The 24,212-nt window shown below is 37.4% G+C and overlaps 1 protein-coding gene across 9 annotated transcripts in view; it reads right to left on the minus strand.

Moving 5' to 3' along the window:
* Window positions 1-24,212, minus strand: part of SETD5 (SET domain containing 5) — an 83,538-nt gene that overhangs the window by 33,694 nt on the left and 25,632 nt on the right. For 3 of the 9 annotated variants that reach the window (XM_040628524.1, XM_040628522.1, XM_040628520.1), the window contains exons 2-13: window positions 18,303-18,362; window positions 14,300-14,486; window positions 9,437-9,542; window positions 8,902-9,110; window positions 8,505-8,563; window positions 7,806-7,984; window positions 6,827-6,865; window positions 3,377-3,619; window positions 2,645-2,793; window positions 2,159-2,276; window positions 1,295-1,404; window positions 126-378 (exon numbers count right to left, since the gene is read on the minus strand). In XM_040628524.1, the coding sequence (XP_040484458.1) occupies window positions 126-378; window positions 1,295-1,404; window positions 2,159-2,276; window positions 2,645-2,793; window positions 3,377-3,619; window positions 6,827-6,865; window positions 7,806-7,984; window positions 8,505-8,563; window positions 8,902-9,110; window positions 9,437-9,542; window positions 14,300-14,370 (1,536 nt within the window). In that variant the 5' untranslated portion in view covers window positions 14,371-14,486; window positions 18,303-18,362. The remainder of the gene's footprint in view (window positions 1-125; window positions 379-1,294; window positions 1,405-2,158; window positions 2,277-2,644; window positions 2,794-3,376; window positions 3,620-6,826; window positions 6,866-7,805; window positions 7,985-8,504; window positions 8,564-8,901; window positions 9,111-9,436; window positions 9,543-14,299; window positions 14,487-18,302; window positions 18,363-24,212) is intronic. The other 6 variants (XM_008697923.2, XM_008697921.2, XM_040628523.1 and 3 more) reach the window with 5 other exon arrangements.

Consider the following 24,212-nt stretch of genomic DNA (forward strand, 5'->3'; position numbering starts at 1 on the left):
AAAAAAAAAAAAAAAAAAAAGAGAAAGACAATGACTAATGTCACACCCACCTTGACATGAAGGGCATTAAATGTTATTATAAATTCCCTACACACAACAACATGTGGCAACCAGGGAAAGATTACCTCATGGTCACTGGACACAGTTGCTTTCTCAGGAACTTGTTCTGGTTGCTGACTGTTATCCTCTTCTGGAGCCTCATTCTGCTGCTCCATCTCTAGCTCTTTCCGTCGTGCTTTTCTACGTCTTGTCTCTGCTCCGATGGTGGGTAAGCTTGGAGGAGGTGGGAGTGGTGGTTCTGCAGCATTGGGATTCCTTTTCTGTATAGGGCAATTCCGGTTCCCCTTGTGACACGCACAGTCCACTTTATAATTACTGCTCCAAAGAAACAACCGAAAATGCCTGTCTCAGTAGCCTTGCAAAATCAGTCATACGGTCCATTCATTCTCTGGGAGTAACAGTACAGTAATTTCCTCTAGTATTATCTTTGAATAAGTTCAACAGACATATTAGAGTCCTGTGAATACTTTTCAATACTCATTGTTTTCCTGTATAACCCTTACTCCTCCCCTACATATGGTCAGTGGAAAAGAAAGAAACCCTCACTAAGTTCAGTTCTCCCTAATGTCTTTATGTTATTTAGTGGACAGTGAATCAATAATAGGGGCTGAAAAGGCGATACTTCCCTTGCGTCTACCTTCACCACGTCCTCCCTTTTGAACTAAAGATTCCCTACTTATTCCTAATACCTTTTCTTTTCCTACCTGTGCAGAACATCAATTTACCATACAACCTTTTTGGCCTAAAAGGACCAAGGAAGAAAAGGCATCCATTTTACAAAATCCATCACATATTTACCTATGACTTGCCATTTCTGTTTTTCTGCCTTGTCACAGTCAGACAGATTACATGGTTTGAATGGCTGGGATGAATTTTATAAATTTTCATACTGAATGGTCCCTGAAACAAGTGCTGTGTGCATAACAACAGATGCTACTGCAATTTCTAGGAGTTTCGTATCTACCCTTTTTACTGTTCTTGCTATAGAGACATAAAGACAAAACACCTTCGGTTAGGAGACTGGTGAGCAGTGACACAGTACGTATCTGTATTTCTAGAAAAAAACTGCTCAAGTCTGTCTTTCCCTACACAATTTCTAGACAAAAATGCATTACTTAAGAAAAGATAAGGTTAAAAAAAAAAAAGGAAATGACAAGGAATAAAAGCAAACTGATAGAAGAGCTTAATATGTAAGACAAGGCCATTCATATAGGAAAGGTTTTGTAGGTCTTACCAGTTACTGTACTCATAGTCAAATGCTATGGTGACCTCAGCATCTTTGGTGATGGCAGATACAGCATAGATACACAGGTGAATCATCCCATCTGCAATCATGTGTCGCACCTGTGTGAATATGGCTTACGGTTGATGATTTACTATAAAGACCAGGAACTCTCCATAAGACAGAAAAAACCTTTTGCCAAAATAATTTCTCTCTACTTAAGAGTTATGGCAGTCTGTTATGTAACTCCATCATTTCACATGAAACTATTACATAGTAACTGTTTGAAAATTTATGATACTTCTTGAAATAAATGGAGAAACCCTGAAATGTTAGAAATTGGGGTAAGATCTCTGCTCTACATCTTAAAGCTGTTTTTGGTTGCTTCAGAGAATTAAAATTCCTTAGCCTGTCAGAGAAGCTCTGTGGATCTTCTTGCTGCATTTGATGTAGCTACACTGATTATGCACTGAGTAATGAACTCTAGAAATGTCTAGAATCTCTCTCACAACACTATTACCTAAAAATCTAAAAAAGTGCAACCACACAGCTTAGGCTGGGCCTAATGACATCTTCTATCACATGGTAATGTCTTTAATATGACCTCAATGATGTCATATCCAGTCTAGCTCTTTCTCTTTAGCAAATGATAAATTTGCTTTTTCCCATTTCTTCTTTCTCTAAGGAAACCCATTCCCTGCCCCCATCCAGTCAGAATAAAAGCATCATTACTTTTTTTGGGATCTCTTATGATAAAAGATCGTAATTATTATCTACAGACCTTAAATTAATCTGAGTGAAGTTTTCAGACTGCCTCTTCAGTAGACTTGTCCTTTGGTGGTTCCATTCAAAGAGAAGTTGCTACAGAAATCTTACCTCTGCATTTGGTGTACATGATCTTCTGATGAACCGAGCATCATTACCGAAAGTACGTGCATCCACACACATCTCTACACCATTGAATTTTGAGTAGAAGAGCACAAAGGGGTATGGTCTAAGGGATATAATTGAAATTCCTGTAATTCTCAACACAAATAAAAGAGCCACCCCATGACTTCACCTCAAATATGAAGCATATGCTGACAGAAGCAGCAGTCCTTTGCAATGCCTAAATTTGAAAAACATCACATGCTTGTCTGCTTTTGATTAAAGAACAAGCACAAAGCAAGGAATGCTTGGCTTGGAAAGGAATCATTACCACTTTATACATTAAACAATTTGCAGATTTGTTTGCACTTTTCTACAAATAGCAGACAGGTGTGAGCTTATCTGAGCATCCTTCAACCAGGATGTTTTTTGCACAGCCATACCACTTTGCCAGGCCCACTTTAGCCCTCATTGCACAGTGAATGATGTTCTTACTTTTTGAAGAAATGCCCATTGACCTCAAATTGTTGTCGTAACATGACTTTCCCTCGATACTCTATTATAAGAGTGTCCAGAGCCAAGTCTCTTGCAGCCCTCAGGATCTTCCGGTGCTTCTGAACACGAGTGACTCTTCCCAACTGTAGCTGCATAAAACCAGAAGATTAACATTAGATAACAGCTACAGAAGCACAGCAGGCACTTGAAGTATTTCCTAATTGAGGAAAAGGCACCGATATTTTTAGGCTTTATTTGTATGTTATTTAGCTCAAAAATCAGAATTTTTTCCCCCAATAATCAGAAATTTTTGAATGACCAAAGCTTCTAGAAGACAGGCTCCACCTAATGAACTGGTCACCTGGTCCCTCACAAAAGACAAGAAAAGATCATTGAAAAAGATATGATTAAGATTTTAGTGGCTCTACATCTAATGCAAGAATGATAAAGAACAAGCTTAGCTTTCTATTAATCTTGAAAATTCCTACTCAGGCTGTATAAGATTTCCTGTCCTAATTTATCTATTTTTAATTAATACTTTAAAAATATGTATCTAGACAGTTTCTGGTCACTACAACTTGCTTTTGGTTAAAAATGCTCAACAGCTGGCCTATTTGTTCTTCTCAAGGGGTCATACATTTGAAAGAAATGATAATCCCATTATATGCCCTCTTCCTGGGTTTAGAAAAGTCTCAACTACTTACACGGAGTTTTTTACCCTTTGATCCTTACCTGCATTTGGGAACCAATAACTGTATTATTACAGGCCAATTCAGTCTTATTAATAGTGTCTAAAATAGCAGGTTTGCCCACAAATTCCTTGCTAGAATGTAGATGTTGTTCAAGGGCGTTCTGTACATCTGCACTGTACTGATTAGTGAAAGCTTCTTCATACTGATCAGTCCATAGTCTTATCCGATTTTCCCATCCCTCAGTTGTATTCTCATCTAAATTCTGTGCTTCAGAAGGAGAATTCTGTAGAGAACAAAGGTCAGGTAGGTTAGGAGAATCCATGCATAAAAATGGGGGGAAAACAGGCTGAATTTCCAGAGAAAATTTATTTTCACTTGGCAGTTGGTGTGGCATAAAAGAGTAATGGCCTCGGAGTCAGGGGATTTGGCTTCTAATCATGGTTTTATTACCAAGGAGATGTGAGGCCACGAACAACTTCTTAGAGAGACAAGCTTAGTTTCCTCATTAATAAAGTGATAAATTAATCTGGATCATAGTCCCATCCCATCACTGTGATTTTACAACCATTTTTAAATCACAGAAATAGATTTTGTTCTTATCAGAAGAATGACATAAGTTCATAAGAAAATCTTGATAAAAACAAATGAGAGATAATGTAAAAGATTACAGTTTAAATTTTAATACTTACTGAGTATCTGTGTTAGTGTACCAGTCTAAACTGATATTTCACTACTCTCCAGAATTTTTGTGACTTATTATTTTCATTATACAATTAATACATGTTCATTCTAAAAATACATGTGACCCAAATAAATAACCCGTAATCTCGTTTCCCAGGGACAAAGTCATCATTGTGGAGTGTATCTTTCTAGCACTCTGACAGTTTAAACAGCTACACTCTGAAGAGGTGAGGTGGGGCAGAGGAGTACATAGATGGAGTGCAGAAAATGCTGGGAGGTACTTTGCTATACTTCTCTAGGAAAACCACTGCCCTCTATGGTGACAATACTGAGAAAAGATTATGGTATTTCAACAACATTATCCTAAACAGACAGTTTTTATGTTTGAGATATAGAGACACAGTTTAAGTCTGACATGTGTTCTCCTCCATGGTGTTAAAGACTTAAAGTGTCATCAGAAAACAAAACCAACACCAATAGTGATGATGTCATACCAGTGATGACTAGAAGGAAAAGATACCATAGCACAAAAAATACTTGCAAATCCATGTCCATACTCAAATTGCAAATACAGGCATAAGAAAATTAAATATACTTTCCATGAATGACACAGAAACACTTATGTTTATTTTAACAACTGCTTTCTTTCACTTTTGTGTCACTGTTTGTGATTGACTGCTGTCTACCACCCTTTCCCCAAGGAACAGGGAAATGAAAGGAAAAAATTAATGCCTTTGTTTTCTGCCCTTCTCACCGGAGTCCAAAAGAATGAACAATAAACAAAGGGATCTAAGAAACATCTGAGGCCAACACACTGAGAACACAGTATCACCTGCTTGAGGTATTAGGAACAGCTAAGCAAAAGAGAAGTTCAAAACCTGAGATGTAAGGGTGCTTACCAGACTGGGGATTAGGGGTGCCCAAACAGTATTCCCAGGTTTAAGCATTCAGTAGTGATCACTAAACCAATGACTTACTACACTTAATGTATACTGGAAGCCACATTACTAACTGTTGTTCACGAATACAACTCTGACTACACTGCTATCCCATTCTTCTGGGTACTTGAGACCCTAACTCAGTGCGTTTAGAGCATGGTTCTCAAGCAGAGGTGATTTTTGTCCCCAGGAGACATTTGGTAATATCTGAAGTCATTTCTGATTACCACACCTGGGTGTATGTGTTACTGGCACTTAGTGGTTAAGAACAGTCTCCAGCAGGCAAGCTTTTGAGTTTGGGATTAGAAATCTAAATGATAAATACTTCCCACTGTTTTGGCTCTCAACCACGTCTTTGGTGGTACTCTTACTAATAATTAATTCTGAGCACAAATTTGTAACCCAACTTAGAATTCTGATAAGAGAATCAAAATAAACCGACTGGTATTTTTTTATTATGTAAATTTTAAGACGCCTGTGGGACTGTCAACACCTTGAAAATGCAAGCAATATTTACATGTAGAGAGGTTTATAAGCAGTTTTCAGGGGCAGCCAGTCAATAGCTTTCGAAAGGTTTCGAACATTTGGAGGCAAGTTACAACAGTTAGCTGATAAAAGAGAAAAGGGCATTAACAGCTGGGATCAGGGCTATGTCTGCCCTATAAGTCTATTTAAGGTCCCCTCTAAGCAAATGAGACAAAAATAAAGGGGGGCAGTTAAGGCAAATGTAACCTCTTATAGGAGACAGATCTAGCAAAAAAATAACAATTAGGTTGTGTTCTAAGACATCCCAGGACTCTGATGCTCTTGGGCTGAGTCCTCTCCCATTGCTTTTGCAGATATGTACAAGTCTATTTACAAGTATATGCTAGGTGAGGCCTTCAAATTTTAGATCAAGTGTTACCTATGATCTTTGTTAACATCAGTTATATTGGTGTTCCATATATACTCATGTATATTAATCTTAATAAAGCTTTTTACTAAAAGATTTTCATGTTTATGCCATATAACTGTTAACAGCAAAGATCTTGCTTTTTTTTATCATTTACACATTTAAGGATAGGAATTCTTAAAGAATTAAATTAGATTTTAATTCTAAGTAAATGTTTAGAAGCCATAAGTAATGAATTAGGAGCTATGCTATCCTCCTACATATATATAAGTAAAGAAAGATACCAGACAGTATAATTAAATCTCCTTTGGGCAAACTGTTCTTTATCACCCAGTACCTAAATGTCCTTTAAATTTTAAACCATTGCATGTAATTTCTCAATTCTCCAACCACTATCCAGTATCACCTTACAAGCTCTTTCATTTGATAACTGAAGAAAAGAAACACACTAGCATCATTTGAATTTTCTATACCAAATAGATATGCCAGGAAAAAAACAGTTCAAAACTAAGTAATTCCAGTAAGAGTAACTCCTATTCATAATACTACTTTCCTAACTGATGAAATTTATCCTTCCAGCTGGTGACTAAAGCCCACATGGTGCTAGGGTGGGTGCACAAGAGATCCTGTATCACTAGAAAAACCTCAGTCCTGAGGTTGAGGCCAATTACAAGGACAGAACACATCAGCCCCATTATGTTTGGTAAATGTCACCTAGCCCCCTTAACCCCACCCCCCAGAAAAGCAGCTAATGAAAAACCAGTAAATGAAGGCTGATTACAGAAAGGGAAAATATTTCAGAAAATGGCCAAGAAAACCTACTTTTGAGAAAGGCTCTATGAAAACTGAATGGCAACAATTATAAACTAACAAAAAGCAGAGTCCAAGATTCCCAGACCATCAATGTCAGGAAAGAAGCTGACCAAAATGCAAGATCACAGTGAAGTAAAACACAGCATCAGGGAAGAATACCCCTTACCTTCATCCGCAAGGACTTCCGGGATCCCTCTCGAAATGCCTATCCCAAAGAGGAAAACAAGTAGAACAAAACAAAACTTGGTACCAAGAATGACAGTTATACCTATCTGAGACTAAAACTAAAGCAAGAACTAGTGTTTTCGTCTGTCCCCTTTTCCCTAGGTAACAAATACAATGGAATCCCCCACACTATTATCAAGAATAGGGGCAGCTCAAGGCCAGTGAACTCTGAGGCTAATTCTAACACTTTCCATGGTGAATCTAGGTAATTAACAGGGAAGAGCATGCATCACTTAAATCCTATATGCACCCCGACACTAGAAGAAAAAGTAAATAAAAACATTTCGTAAGGTTGCAGATTTATCAGGTTTGAAATTAAGAAGAAAACAAAGACCAATCCCCTAAACAAGGGGTGGACAAGTCACCTAGGAACAACAAAGTTGCCATGATGGGGAAGAAAGAACACAAAACAGAAGAGGTTTCTCCTGGAGAGTTTTTAGTTGAGACTACAGGAAAGTGACCACAACACTGAGGAAGCCTAGATCATTCAAGAGATGTTTCCTAACTTTTTTGAAACAAGGAGAAAACAATCAACCCAATGACATGAGGTGGGCATGTACCAGGACAAGAATTTCAGACTATGCCTTGGGACTGAGGAGGTGGGGAGATAATGAAGGATAGCGGAAGCCTAGACTGGAGGCTGCAGCACATACGGGCTTGGCCAGGTGGGGCTGGGATTTCATACCTGGGATGGGGTTTGGAGTAGAAGAAACTTTGTGCCAGTTGTGATGTTATGGAGTGGCAGAAGAGAGGTTGGTCTACATGTTCACAACATAGATTAGCCGATTTTTGCAAGCAGAGCAAAAGTGGCCCTTCAAACATCTGGATCAAACTTCTTAAAAGAATTTTGGTGCGTTCTTGGTCCAAAATTTGGGCTATTTCAGACATAGTTCTACTTAAGATACTCTGACCCTCCATACCTTGATTTTCTTCGTCTTTGCTGCTGCGCGACCCTTTTCTGGACTCTTCTTCCGCTTCTTGGGTTTGGTTCTTCTAACAGTTAAGGTGATGCTTGTAGGTGTGTGCTGTGTTGCTGTGTACAACACAGTGGAAGGAGAAAGCTCCTCATCCCAGCTTTCTGTTGCACTGCTATCCCCACCTGAAAAAAAGTTATTTCATAGTTCACACATTGTGCAAACAGCGTCAAAAATGCATTAAAAGAAGCTTATTTCTTTATCTTTATTCCTTTTCCATATTCGGGAAGTCATAACTTCAATGAACTCTGTCATATGTAGAACATAAATACCCACCTTTCTTATGAAAACAAGGTTCTTTCTGTATCACTGGCATCAAGCATAGGAATTCTGCTCTACATCGTATATATTTTCCCCCTTGTACTAAGTCCCCAAGCTCCATCACCTCAATGTATTAACACAGAAAAAGGGTCTGTTTTATTTGGTATGTGTGCTCACAAGGAATATTTTGATTGCTCTGGGGCTAAAATGTTGTTTCTGGAGATATTAATTCACAACAAGAGAATTACACAGTGGTTGTGAGAGAACTGCTTTCTCTTTCCATGAAAAGCTAGGGACCATGGGGACTAACAGGAGCTCTTGAGGTTATTTAAACCACAAAATATTTATCTGTCAAAACATGGGCCCAACCCATTTTTGGCTCACCTGATATGTTGTCCTGCTTCCGCCGATGAAGTCTAATAACCTTCCCCCTGCTCATTCCCCTAAAGAGGGAAAATAAACTTAAAGTAGTCCTTCCAACAGCATGCAGCACATCGTCGCACACATGGGAGAAGTGTCCCTGCATATACTACCCCCTTCCTCCCACCTACCAAATGTTTCCAGGACATTAAATTTCATATCAAATTCAATAGCTTTAACATCAATCTCTCATTCCTTGTTGTCAGCAATTCTCACCTAGTGCAGAGAATTCGAGCCAAGGAGCACTAAGGAATCATCTACATTAACAAACACAAGAAAGAATACTTTGAGCTTTTCCCTACTGATAAGAAACCCTAATCCCAGCAACCCAGGCTTGAATTGAGATGGAGCATGATCTTACCTGCACTTGTCACAGTTGAGAAGGAAGCCATCCTGAGAAAGACCACAAGGACACCAGGTAGGAACAGTCTCTCCTTCAGAGTTCGGGCTGTCTCCACAGCGTTCCTCTACGGGCGACGGCAGGCCATTCAGGTCAGAACGAGGGATGATCGTCTGGACAGGGGGAGAAGCAGGAGGTGTCGGAGGAGGAGGGGCTCCGTAATTATGATCCTGAAAATAAGATTTTTTAAATCAACAGTGTCCAAACACTGGCCCCTCTCTCCCCTAAAGTATGGTACATATGGAAAGAAAGAAGAAAGTAGTACCCTTTGTTTTTTGGCTTCAACCAGGAAAGTGATAAAACAAAATGCCAAGGTCAACTGGGACATAAAAACAAGAACAATGATGCAGGGCTAGACGTCCGCTGGAGGCAGGGAAGTGCAAAAGGGGCAACTTCGTCATGCTGCATATAAACATTTCAAGAAAGTCACAATGTATAAGAATGGATTACACTCCAGGAAGATCACTGCTCTGGAGAGAAACAAATGCATACTCACAGCATAAGGCAGTCCTCGACACCCATGCCTCTGAGTGGTCCCATAATTATGAGTGGAATACACGCTCTTCTCATTAACTGCTGGACTAGCCTCCACAGATTCAGGGCTGCACAAAGGCGAAAAGCAACGCATGATAGCATAACACCTAATCTTCCCTTAAACTAAGACTGTAACTTCCCATGCTAACCCCTCCTCTTTCCACAACCACCAGCCACTAGAATAAGAGAAGGAACTCAGTGAAACAATCTGATTAACATAACTAAGCCTATAAATAACAGGAGTGTTATTAAATGTGGATTTGTGTGTAACATGAAGCCAGTACAGGCAGATGTCTCAAGGCAGGCACCTGGAATACAAGGTGTCCCTAATGACAAACACAAACGTACCAGCTGAGCAGGGAGTTTCCCCTAGAGAAGCCACTCTGGGCTGGTTTAGACTCAGAACTATTCTTCTTAATTGGATCTCTTAATACTTCCATGAAACCTCACATGACATTTGCAGTGAGTGAGATGATGAAAGTGCCTTCTGCACTGCCCCAGGGACCAGGCCCTCTTCCATTCACTACCAAGACAGGATACCCTGAAGAAAGTACAGGTAAAAACAATGGCATCTTATATTTATCACACCTCTCATCTTGATGAACCCCCAAACACCTTTCAAATATAAGAGTAATAACTTCTCATCCACCAACGACATGCAAGCATATCAAGGACACGATTACTTAACAGCTGCATGGTGATACCACAGAACTTCAAAATAATCAAAACTGTACTCAGAGGTTATTGTTTATTGACAAATAATCAGAGTTGTGGCTACCATTCTGAATCACCCATTATTTTCTAGGTGCTTTTATATACATTAATTCATTTGTCTGCAACTAGTAAACATGGTAAATAGCACCCCATTTTTACAGAAGGAGAAGTTGAGGTGGTGAGATTACATGACGTCACCAAGATCACACACTGACAAAGCCAGAATTTGAAACAATAGCTAACTCCAAATCCTGTGCTCTTTCCACTGTGCCTAACTGATTTGGAAAACCAGGATAACATTCTATCTTTAAAGAAAATGATATGAAAATTTAAGTAACCAGGCTTATTGAGAAGCCTGGTTTAATATCTTTTCATACCCTCATCTAGTGGAAAACAAACTTTCCAAGTATAATTTGTTAATATAAAAACATTATAAATGTGTTCAAATTTAGAAATTTAATTGTAAGCCTTTACTTGATAATAAAAAGGCATAGGTAACAAAGGACAAAATACAAGTTTTGGGAAAAAAAGAACTTTTAACTCTGTTACCTGGTTAAGTTTTAGGGAATTTTGAAAGATAATTAAGAAATGCAATTGTATGACTTTACTGAACTCAGTAATGGATTATCTGTCATTTAAATTCACAAATTAGAAACTCCAAGGACACTTACAACTCAGCCTTAGAGATCAAAGGGTCTTTTAGGGAATCAAATAATGCACAGTTTGCTTTAAGGAACAAACGTTTTCCTGCTTGGAAGTATACAATACACAGTACTTGGCAGGAATAAAGTGTGCAGTTCAATGTGGTGCAATGTCAGCTGAGAAGTGAGGGATAAAAGAAAATTCTGAGATATATCCAACTCACCCAGTTATATGCTCCAAAACTGTGAGAAGGGATCTTATTAATAACAGCAAAGGTAATTTCTAGGTGAAGAAGAACTTTAGACATAGGAAAGTATTCTGTTAGTGAAGTGCATGCATTTTATTCTTTAAGAGTGTCTGCAAGATGGGAATTGGGGTGGGGGTACATCAAGAATGCAGGTCAGTATTCTTGAGAAAAGATGATCTGACATGGCTCACTGTGAGGCAATCAGCTCTGAGTATTAGGAAACAGGTGGGGTTTCCTAAATGAAACTGAAGGCAAACAAGCATTAATAAAATGAAGGCAGAATTTAGTTTCTATGATGGACAGTTAAGAGAAAGTAATAACTTTCAACACTGTTAATTCACTAGATACACAAGTATTCCAAAAAAGCTGTACGTATTTTATATAAGAGATTTTGTACCACTGAACACATGGGGTGAAACATGGCAGCTGTTTATTAGAAATGGAATTTTTCTGGACGGGAAAAAGGAAAGTGGCATGAAATAAAAGATGGCCATGGAGATGGAGCTATGTTGGTTGTGTCTTACCCATCTCCAAACTGGGTAAATATGAACATATGCACTTCATGTGCAAGTCTAGGGAATAAAAATAAAATGTATTTTGTGGAGGTTAAAAGGCCATCCCAATGGACAATACTTTCTAGTAAAGCACAGCATTTAATATATTGCTATGTGTGCCAAATATTAAAATTTAAGCTCATATCTTTTGATGAGGAAACTTGGTAATTTCCATGCTGGCTATTAATTAAATAGTCACATTGATAGATAACTATACAATTTCCTAAGATAATCCTTGACACACACACATATATATATATACTCTTATCTATATTTCAAAGAATGGAGTAAAAATCTGGAGTGTCAGGACTGCATTTCCTTATCAGCCAACCATTTTATGCAAATATAGCCTATGTCTGAACTACTGTGACAGTTGGGCACATACACAGAAGCCATGCTTACAACAGATATTGCACTGATTGTGTTTTAAATACAACATGCAACCTGCTGCTATAATGCTACCTCTTGGAAAATGTCTGAAATTCATTAATGGCAGAACTGTAAATTCAGAAAAATCCTTGGTTTTATTGTTTTATCTAGAGGTTCTCCTACAAATACATAAAAAAATGCATAATGCCTACTGTTGTTATCAAATTTAAAATCCCATGAAATAAGGTCTAGGTCTTTTACTCAGTTGAGTATGTTGCCTTTCATACCAAGTTTAATCTTAGAGTGCCCAGAACAGTGGAATATGCATGACAGTGGAATATGCATGGTGAAACATTAACAAATATCATCTAAAATGTAACAGAATGGCACATAAGCTAATTGCTGACACTCTCTTGCTTTGTAGAAATACTAAATGGATAACTGTACAACAACAGTATCAGAAATCTGTCAAGAAATTACAGATGAAAATGTTTCAGGAAATAGAAACATCACAGTCAAATTTTTAGGCCAGAAGTCTGCAAATACTTCTGGGCTCCCTAGCAGCATTTATGGGTGGTCACCTCTGCACTCTGGGAAAAATACCAGTTTTAAGAATAATTGCTTTAAGTTTTTTTCTCTATCAGTCCCAAAGTCATTGATTTAATCTCTGTTGAAATTTCTCACAAATGTTAATGCTGTCTACCTGTGTAGTTTGTTAGGCAATCCACGTAAGAGGTAGTGGCTGACTTTATAAAAATCTGTTAATACTATACAATTATAGTTCCTAATGCAGGAAGATTTTTTAAGTATTTGGGAAATAGTTATAAACTTGGAAATCTCAGCTATCGGCAAAACTGAATCTCTTAGGCATGCAAAAAAATAAAAACAAAACAAAACAGGAAAAAAAGCCCTGGAAGGAACACAATTCCACCCTTCCCATCCCCCCCCTTCCTTTTTATATGGGAATAAGGCCAAAAACTTTCAGTTCTCAACTACCCCAGAATATAGTATACTGCTTCTTGGGGTAGCTTAATTTTAAGTCTTCCTCTTTCAGGAAGACAATAGACAGTTAAGTAATCCTAGGTGGCTTTGTGAAGAAAATATACATGCTCTTTACTATATTCTCAGTTTCAAGGAAGAAAACCACTATTAATCAGGGATGCAGTTGAACCCAGAGCTCTGGTACAGTTGCTTTGCTTTGCTGAAGGGGGAAGAATCCCCAGGGACTATGAAAATGGCAAGAGAAACAGGGGAATTAGAGCAACACCCACCTCACTCAAGAAGTGGCTGTGGGATCAAGAGTCTGAACTGGACCTGAACATATTCAAAACACCAGGATTTTTCCAGCCCAGACCCTAATCCCTGGTACTGCCTGGAATAGACTTGGCTTCTGGGGGTGTGCTGCCCCCTAGGCCCCTTGGGTCTCTTTCGCTGGACTTTCACATCCTGGTGTAGTGCCACTTCGTCTTGAAAGGTAGGGGGCTTCCACTTCCTTTCTGTAAGCAAGGAAGATTGGGTACAAGGGAGGTAAAAGGACAAGAGGGGGAATCTGTGAGCAGGGGGAATCTTGGACAACTTAAAAGAGAAGGGATACAAAAGGCTAAAATTTTTTAAACTGTGAATAATATATAAAGTTTTATAATGAAGGCCTACCTTCATTGCCATTTGGTATTTAAATTCTTCAAGAATTGAGAGTCTATTTTAGGGATTGGGCTTTTCGACAAACTCTGAATTCCTAAAGCTGCTCTTAGCTGAAAAAAAAGTTTGGTACCACTGATTTTGAAGGTCCTCTTTCTAGGCAATGAATATTATATAAAAACAGATGACACTTCTTTCAATGTTTTCTACCCCAAATATGAGAAGTTCTAAGTAACCTGCCCATATAAAGTTTTAGCCCCTTTACTCTAGAACAGTGAGAAGTACATAGGAAGAGGCCTTCAAGGAAAATCAGTTGGAGAGAACTCCTCTTTATCTCCATCCTCAGAATAATCATTAACTCTACAGAGGCACGTAGTGACACCTACTTCATTTCAATCTTCCCCACCCATCAAAACAAATGAAAATGTAATCACTACTGTGCAAATTTAATTCAATTGTATTATTTACTAAGAACACCTCCCCCCCTTCTAACTCTTTTTTCCCTCCAGCTTCTATGGGCAAAAAGGGAACGGTCTAATGTCATTGACAGTGGGCTAGGCTTGGGTTTAGAAAATACTGCCTACTTATTATTAGATGCCCATAAGAAAGTTATCTCCACGCAAACTGGTAACACACCTACTACCCAGAAAGTAGCACTTACTCTGATCCAGCAGCCATATCTGAGTAGGATGTATCTGGTGTGGTGACTCCCAGAGGGATTGCAATGCTCATGACGTCCAATACAGCAGAGAGTGGAAATCACGGGGTCCAATTAATGGAGACTGGCCACTCTGAGAGTGGGGGTGAGCTGCACAGCCTTAACCAACATGTTATGGACATGAGGAATCCTGCCACAGAAAAGGAAAATATCTAATAACCAGATAGTTCTTTACATTTATCGTAAATGCTACTGAATATTTTCCCATTTTTATTTATTTATAAAAAAAAGATTTATGTATTTGAGAGAGCGGGGGAGGGGCAGAGAGATGGGGGAGAGAATTCTAAGCAGACTCTGCTGAGCAGAGCCAGTTGAGCATGGAGCCAGACATGGGGCTCGATCTTACAACCCCAAGATCACAACCTGGGCCAAAACCAGGAGTCAGATGCTCAACTGAGCCACCCAGACACCCCTATTTTGCCATTTTTATAATAAGTCTTTTAAGGGATAAATATAAAACAAGTACAGCAAAGGATCTATACATTGTCCTACTTTACTGTGTACTGCATTAATGTTCTACAAAGGGGGTAGCAAAAGTTATGCTTACTTTTCATTTCTATTTCAATTTTTTTCTTTTTAGCTAAAGGGGAAGTACAGCCTGCCTAGCTTGCTAGCAAGTACATTTCCACCATTATACAACTGCTCATCAAACAAAATTTTCTCACAGCCTAGGACCCACAGAATAAGTTCTAATTTATAGGATGGTAAATAGAAATATCAACGTTTAACCAAATTCTTTAACAATTAAAAACCTTCATTTAGGGGCTACTGGCTGGCTCAGTTGGTGGAGCATGCTACTCTTGATCTTGAGGTCATGAGTTCAAGCCCCATGTTGGGTGTAGAGCTTACTTAAAAACAAAACAAAACAAAAAACAACTTCATTTAAACTTGTTTCCCCCTAGGCCACAAATAAATGCAGTTTTACCAGCAGCCAACAATATTATTTCTTCCAGATTAAATATGAGGATAAAAGAGGTGTTTATGGGGCGCCTGGGTGGCACAGCGGTTAAGCATCTGCCTTCGGCTCAGGGCGTGATCCTGGCGTTCTGGGATCGAGCCCCACATCAGGCTCCTCCGCTATGAGCCTGCTTCTTCCTCTCCCACTCCCCCTGCTTGTGTTCCCTCTCTCGCCGGCTTTCTCTATCTCTGTCGAATAAATAAATAAAATCTTAAAAAAAAAAAAAAAGAGGTGTTTATATCTCATTGGACACAGCTGTTCTTATTGCATTCTTGTGTGACAGAAACACTTTTCCCTTTCTGAAGCCATTTTTAACTATGATTTTGGGAAAAGATGCAACTGTCTTAACTGTATTTGTTAAGCAACATCCACGGCTAGGTATAAATAAAAACATAAAGAGTAGTTTCATAATAAAGGTTAGAAAATTTTCTATGGAAAAGCAGTGAGGATACCTTGAGTTGCTGACCATAACCAGTGGAATTTGAAAACGAAAAGACAAACTACTGAAGTAGTAAAAAGTCAAAAGTACATTAAGAGAGTGGGGCGCCTGGCTCACTCAGTAGAGCATGTGATTCTTGATCTCAGGGCTGTAAGGTTGAGCCCCAAGTTGGGTGTAGAGATTACTTAAAAATAAAATCTTTGAGGGGGCGTGCCTGGGTGGCTCAGTCCGTTAAACATCCGACTTTTGATTTCGGCAAAGGTCATGATCTCAGGGTTGTGAGATCGAGCCCTGCATTGGGCTCCATACTCAGTGTGGAAGCCGCATAACATTCTCTCCCTCTCCCCCAACCACCCCTTTCTCACTCTCTCTCTCTCTAAAAAAAGAAAAGAAAAGAAAAGAAAAGAGTGTATTAAGAAATTTGAAGGTATGGTGCAAAGGGGAAAAAAAAGTATACTCTGTACAATTTTACATTAGTGGTTTTATATTAAACTATTGAAAGAAACCAGAGCATTTTATGTGGGAGGGAAGAAAGAAAGTTAAAGGCCCAGGTTAATAAAGAATTTTGCAAAAAGACTACAAAAAAGAGTCATGATTGATTTGCTGATTCATCTTAAGACAAATAAGACAGGAGAAAAATCAATTACTTATATTAGAAAAATTTAATGAAATGAAAAGTATGTGATACTAAGTCAATCCAGAGAATTAGTGCAAATTTTAAGTGACAGACCATAGAGATGCTTAAATCATATTTTGATACATAAAGCAAATTAATGTGGATAAAAAAACCAATTGTGAACAGTGAATCAGGCCAAGATTTTTAAGAACACATAAAGATAATATTACTCTTTTGTGTTATTTTAGAATACTAGAAACAGCTATAAACTAAGCAGTCCTCTCTGGCACCTACACTTTGAAAGAGTTGGATCTCATCAAGATCTAGGACTCTCCAAACCTGGGTGAAGACAAGACACTGGTTCCTATACAACTGGAGGTGACATATTGCTAGACTTGGGACTGAAATGAAAAAGACAAATTTTCCTATTGTTTCTTCACAGCTTACAAAAGAGAAGTGACGAATATAACTCTTTGGGCCCATCTGACACATAAAGTATTTCCTTTCCCTAACAATATATCCAAACAGGTTTAGGCAGTACATCGTCCAAGCCTCTGGGAAACTGAAATAAAATCTACAAATAATAGGAGAGAATACTTATCAAATAAGCTAAAAAAAAAAAAAGTTAAATATTGACGACTGTTGGTTACAACTATTCCTCTAACTATAGTATCACTCTATAAACTTGAATTAAAAATAAGAAACAAACAAAACCCAAAAATCCCAGAAGCTGCCTGGCTTGATAATTAGAACAGAGTCTGATAATGGTCTTACCTCCCCTTAACCAATACAGGAATCTCAATCATGTGTTACATTTTCAGTAAAGGATAAAAAAAGTTATTCAACACCATTAAAAAGCCTTTGTCATAGCCATTACTATTCTATGCCCATAAAAAAAAAGTAGGCTTCTAGAAGAAAGACAACTTATAAACTTAAGCTGACAGTTATTTTTCTGAGAGTAATTTTTAAAAGATATACTAAAAGGAAAAAATGGGAAAATTATTATGGATAATACTTCCTTAATGAGTGAATAAATGATTAGCACATTCCTTACTGAAATCTCAACCTAGCTAATTTGGAGACTTAATATAAGAAACATTAACTACTTAGTTATGAATTTCTCTTTCATGAATTCCTCCATCTTCCTCTTGTTTAGTTTTACAAGACTTCCTCTCTTCTGATGAAGGCAATTATTATAGATTAGCATGGCCATCTTCTAAAAAATGCTTTCACATTAGGTGATGGGCATTAAGAAGCGTACTTGATGTAATGAGCACTGGGTATTATACGCAACTGAAAAATCACTAAATTCTACCTCTGAAACTAGTATCTGTGAACTAACTTGAACTAAAATAAAATCTTGAAAATAAATACATAAATAAAGCTTTCAAATTATTAGGCTTAATACAAAAAATGTTAACAAAATCAAATTTCTCATATAACCCTGAAAATCATTCCTTCCCTAAATAACACTCTGCAAAATGTAGCTATTAAAATATTAACTGAAGACTTAACAGATCATCTATATGCAATATTTTATTACAATAACTCTAGTTTTATAAGCCAAGACAACAGACCCTTAGTACAGTTTACCAAGCTTAGTAGCACAGAATTTATTAACCTATCGCATAGTTTGGAGAGGTGTCCTAGAATGAGGAGTTAACTCTGTCTCTAGGTGGAACAATTTCAAGATATCTTTTACTTGTTAAATTTTCTGTATCTTTCTACCATAATATAAACTCTATGAGGACACGATTTTTGTGTTTTATCCTCTGCTATAGTTCCAACGTTCAGAATGGTGCCTGGCACACAGAAAGTGATTGAGAATGTTCGCTGAATGAATTATGATCACCATTATCTCAACATATGATTTTAGCATTCATTACAATATAAAAATTAAAACAAATGCAAAGGATTTATTTGACTCAGTCACCTTTTTATAGACCTCCAAATATGAAGTCCCCCAAAATTATCTGCCAGTAGCTCTGAAGACCTAGAAAAAGTTGAGACACAGATTAGTACAGAATGAAATAACAATGATGGACACAAAGAATAGAATTATACAGAATATTTTCTTTTTTGGGAGAAAGAGGGAGAGTGAGCAAACATGGATATAATAGAGAGGGTGTACATGCAGGGGAGGTATAGAGGGAGAGACAATCTTTAGCAGGTTCCACGCTCAGCCTGGAACCCCATGCAATGTGGGGCTCGATCTCACGACCGAGATCATGACCTGAATCGAAATCAAGAGTCGGATGCTTAGCGCTACCCAGGCACCCCGAATTATAAAGAATATTTTACATAGTAACTTATTTCATTTCTACACATTGCCTTGTCAACCATCCTATGTTTCATTTAGTACTTTATTTCTGTCCTTTAACCATGATATCCTATTTTCCTACAAAGCCAGAACCTAAATAAAGAATGGGAAAGGAAATAATCTTTATTAGACTCAAGAAGTGGAAAATATTATGTCACTGGGTTAATACTCTTTTCTTCAAATGAGAAGTCTCTCCCATTTCCCAAGGGATTTCTTCTTATCTCTCCTAGGAGGTGCTTCTCTACTGACCCACTCCCAAATGCAGAGGCTTTTCTTTAAGCAAATATCAAGTTTACTCTCCAGTCAGACAAGGACCTACCAACACTTATTAAAGGATAACTTAATATTACTTTTCCCCTTCCCCCACCTTCATCCCATTTATCCTCTTGTCCTACTAANAAAAAAAAAAAAAAAAAAAACAAAACTGACAAATGGGAGTCAATTCTACTTGTGGTCAACTCCATAATGGAACGTGTGGAAAAAGAGAGCTTTAATTAACTTTCTACCCTCCAAAAAGTAAGGGAAAATAGGTGATTTTGGGGGGGCAAAAAGTCAAATTTAACGTCAGCCAGAACAAGGAATTAATAACTAAACATTAATGTATCATATATGTGAAAAGAGCTGTTTTGGGGATTCTAGTTACCAAGCAATAGAGAGGAAATGTACTTTTATGTCAATATTTTGTGGATTTCTAAATTTACAAAAATTGGAAAATAAACTTTTTAAAAAAAAATATTTTATTTATTTGAGAGAAAGAAAGAGCACGAACAGATGGAGGGGCATAGAGAAAGAGGGAGAGAGAAGCAGGCTCCTTACTGAGCATGGAGCCTGACACGGGGCTCAATCCCAGGACCCTGAGATCATAACCTGATCCAAAGTCAGATGCTTAACCGACTAAGCCACCCAGGCAACCCCAAACTATTCTTCAGAAACAATTTTAAAAAAGCATACTCAGAATTATTATAAAAATAAAAGGTATGAAGGTAACAATAAAAGGAAGAAAAAAACAAACCAAGGAAGTAGATTCCCTTAACAACAAATAAGAAAGAAGGTAAGAAATGAAAGAAAACGAGAACTAAATATATGAATGTTCAGTAGGGGTAAAATGAATACATCAGAATTTCAATTCAAATTCATATCAATTTGTTTTTCCAGAACAATTCATCAGAATCCACAAAACACTAGTAAGTTCTTGGATTCAGAAGCAGAACCAGCCAGTCTCCCAGTACGGAGTACTCTTTTGAGAAATCACTGTTTACGCACACATATAGGTTCTGTAGAAAAGGCTGTTAAACAGAACATGACAAAAATGTTTTATAATTACCCATCTTCTTAATTGGGTTCAGAAATGGTCAACAGTGTCTGTGTGTGTCATTCTGACAGTCTCTCCTCTATATGACTTGCTGAAAGCACAGGACCCATGTGACCTATTTGATCACTCTCAGAGCAGACAGACAAAAAGTGTTTTAAGAACAATTCCAACAGAGATTTCAGAAAAAGAAATTGCATCAGCCAGGTGAGCCGGAAGCAGCTGGGAGACAAGAGTCCAATAAACAGCCAATCCAATGAAAGAAATTCAGAACAAGTCTGCTTCAGTAATCCTGTGAAGAGGACTGGCAGGAAGAGGAGTGCCGCTTTAGAAAGAGAACAGGCCTCATATGCTTCAGACAGTCTTTGTACTGAGGCTGTGGACCTTGGCCATTCTCCCAGAAATGATGCAATCCTGATGAACAAGATCTGCTGCCAGAGAAACAATTGTTAACAGCCTATGCAGACAGCAACTCAGCCACGGAGCAGTCTCTGATCAACTCTCTCCACAAACCCAGAAAGCCATATCTCTTCCTCAATTTTGGCTTCTGACAAAACATGTAAGTGAATCACATTTAAATTTATACGAACAAGCCATCTTCCCAAAATGTCCCTTTTAATTGTTCGGTTTATCAATATCCATCATCCATAACTAAATCTGAAATAAAACAGAACGCTTCTACTTTTATGAATATAGTCCTCCAAGCATATTAACAACAAGGGATTAAAAGCAAGGTATTAACAACAAGGTTGAAATTTTACACTTCTTTTCCTCACTCTCATTAGAAAACGTTTTGAAAAGTAGTAGTGGCTTCCCTATGTATGAAAATCACTCTGGAATCTAGGACCCAATGATGAGATTTCAAAGTAAGGACAAACATGCACATTCACTAATTCAGGGCCAGGAGCATATTTTATAGTTATTTTTGAAGTTATGTGACTAAGTATGTTAAAGATAGGCATGTATTAGAGAAAGAAAGAAAATCTCTTCTTGTTTAGCCTGACATAAACAGTAGGTTGAATAGTATCACAATTTGCAATGCTTAGTTTTCTCAAGGGCAACAATATTACTTCAGATCTTTTAAGAGGGTTAATGATTATTTTCTTCCTATTAGCAACAACTTACCATTCTGGAATCTAAATTAAAAAATATCCTCAATTTAAAAATCCTCCCTAGATTTCTAATCTCCCTTGGTCTGGTTTTAGTATTAAACTGTATATACGGTACTGCTATAAAATTATTAGGACTTTACCCCCTCATTTACTAAATAAAAGACCCTGCATACAACTCCTAGTTCTCTAAATCCCAACTAGCCATAAACTATAATCAACCAAATTTCTTCCTTTCAAAAGCAGTGACTCTTAAACTGGGATTCACTAAAAACAAGCATCTGTCTCCTGAAATAAATATATTCAGCCCAATCTAATATCCCTATTTTTAAACTATTAAATAATGAAAATGAACAGATGGAAAGAATAAAGCAATAAACGATCTACAGTAGGCTAGTAAGTGAATAAATTTAAGTCAGTTAAGAGAAAAAAAATTTCAGAAAAGTTTTCAATAGGGTTAAGATAAAATAGCCATTAAGATTCAATTTCTGAACCTACTGATTATTCAAAATTTTGTTACACATGTGAGTTGAATTTATTCTTAAATACTTTTTAAAAAAATATTTATTTGAAAGAGAGAGCGCGCACGTGCTCATGGGAGCGGGGGCGGGGGCAGGGAATCTTAAGCAGACTCCCCGATGAACGCGGAGCCAACTTGGGGCTTTAATTCATGACCCTTGAGATCATGACCTGAGCCAAAACCAAGAGTCGGATGCTCAAGTGAATGAGCCACCCAGGCACCCCTATTCTTAAATACCTCTATACTTCAATTTCTTCTTTTGAACAACTTTACAAAAGAGTAAAAAGAAGAGATAGGGANAGACTATGAGAAAGATTTTTTTTTAACATGATTATTACCCTCAATTTTTAAATCACAGAGCAGTGCAAAATGCAATAAATAAATAAATGAATGCATTTTATCTACAGGACTAACTTGTCTAAGAATTAATGTGGCAACTGCCTTTTATATGTTTATCTTTCATCTTCAACCCAAACTTAAGTATCAAGGAAAAACACAGCCACTGTACTGTAACATACCACTTTGGCCTTGAGAAAGAAAAAATATGTTAGGAAAAAGTAATAGTAAGAGGTAGGAAATCTGAGTTCTAGCCTACAACTTAAATATCTGGTGATCTTAGAAAAATCACTTTTTATATACAATCTTTAATTCCTCAAAGTAAAATCTCAATGGGCTTCATTTTGCTCCAGATATCCGTGCATCCTGGCATTGGCTTAGGCAATTCATTCAATGTCTCAAAGTCTCAGTTTTCTCATCGATACAGAGACAGAATGATACCCGTCCTGCTCACTCACAGGCGCATATGAACTAGTGTTTGTAGAAAATAGAGTTTAAGTAATTCTCTGCAACCTTTATTTTTTTATTTTTTTTTAAAGATTTTATTTATTTATTAGACAGAGATAGAGACAGCCAGCGAGAGAGGGAACACAAGCAGGGGGAGTGGAAGAGGAAGAAGCAGGCTCATAGCGGAGGAGCCTGACGTGGGGCTCGATCCCAGAACGCCGGGATCACACCCTGAGCCGAAGGCTGACGCTTAACCGCTGTGCCACCCAGGAGCCCCTCTCTGCAACCTTTAAATATATATGAAGAGAAGCTGCTACCTAATAACCTAAATGTGGCTAACAATTATTTTTACTATTTTCCAACAGTGTGTATTTCAATTTTGCTACTGTAACTAAGGTGAGAAGAGGAAATACCGGGGAAACATGAAAAAAAAAAAAAACAACAGTGTGGCACAGGTAAGTGATAAGCATTAGAAGAATTACTGGAAAATTGGAGATGAACTCTAAGAAAAGAGAAAGTGTTCAGAGATCTGGTAAAAAGTTTATATAATTGGATGGTATAAACTGTAAGTTAGGTTTATTATCTGAAGCTAAGTTAATGTAGGCAAAGAATCTAAAAGAAGTTCAGGGCTGAAGACAAAGAAGAGAAAAACTGGAAGTAAACAATGCAGACTAAAGAAATTCAGACTAAGGTAATTTAGAGTCAAGATACTAAGTTTTCTTTTTCTCTCACCTCTTCTCCTACAACACTTGTTTATCCCTTGGATCCTTTGCCTAAATTTATACTCCCTTTAGGGGCTATTAGGCTTGGCACAATAAACAGATGTCTATAAAAGCTCTAAGTTTACTAGAATAGGAGGTAATTAAAACCTGGTTTTTAAAATATTCTATTTTAATCTACAGAAGAACTTCTATCCTCATGAAAAATTTCATTAATGGCAGCACTGCAGATGCCACAATATACTTAGTTGTTCTTGGAGGGGAGGAGGAGTTAGGATAAAAGTACACATCATACATAATGAAACTAAATACTATGATTTTAAATTATTTTAGGTTGACACTGAAAAAAAATATTTTAAGTACACCTGATTTAACAGTGATAAACAGGTATTTACTGCTAAACTAACCAAAGATGCACAGACTCTCTCTATCCTTAAGAAGAATCAGGAAAATTTTAGGCTTCTAAGTATTAAATAAAGATGATACCCTCAACAAACTTTCAAGGGCTCTGTAAAGAGATATTCTCAAGACTTTCTGAAGGTTCTGCCTGTCTTACTGTGTTAGGAGCCTCAGAGCATGCTTTAGAATCATGCACCCCACCAAAAAGGAAAAGAACATCTCACCCTTTTATGTTTGCGTCCTCTCTATCCAGACCCTTTTCATTTTCAAACCCTGAAATGGGAAGCACATTTCCTTACTCCAGATGAAGTCGGTTGTGCACATTTACGAGGCATTAATATGTTATACTTTCAGTAGTTTGGGCAAAATTTCTCCATTTTACCGATGAAGAAACATTGCTACAAAAATAATTACTTGTAAGAAGTTACATACAAATTGGTGCCTTCGAAAGAAAGAAAATTAAGATTTTAATGTACAGCTTCTATTTATTAAAGTAATTACTATTTAGATAGTGATGTCTGAATTAAAACAAATTTTTAAAACTTAAAGCATCAATTATTATTGGTGCTATGCTAGACGCACAAGTCCAGATTAAAATTCCTGGCTCTCTTGGGATTTATATTATCTAGATTTGCCAGTTTTTTCTTCATTCATTCATTCATTCATTCAACAAACATGAAGTGA

This window comes from Ursus maritimus, unplaced genomic scaffold (assembly GCF_017311325.1).
Source record: "Ursus maritimus isolate PB19 unplaced genomic scaffold, ASM1731132v1 scaffold_14, whole genome shotgun sequence".
NCBI classification, from domain to species: Eukaryota; Metazoa; Chordata; class Mammalia; order Carnivora; family Ursidae; genus Ursus; species Ursus maritimus.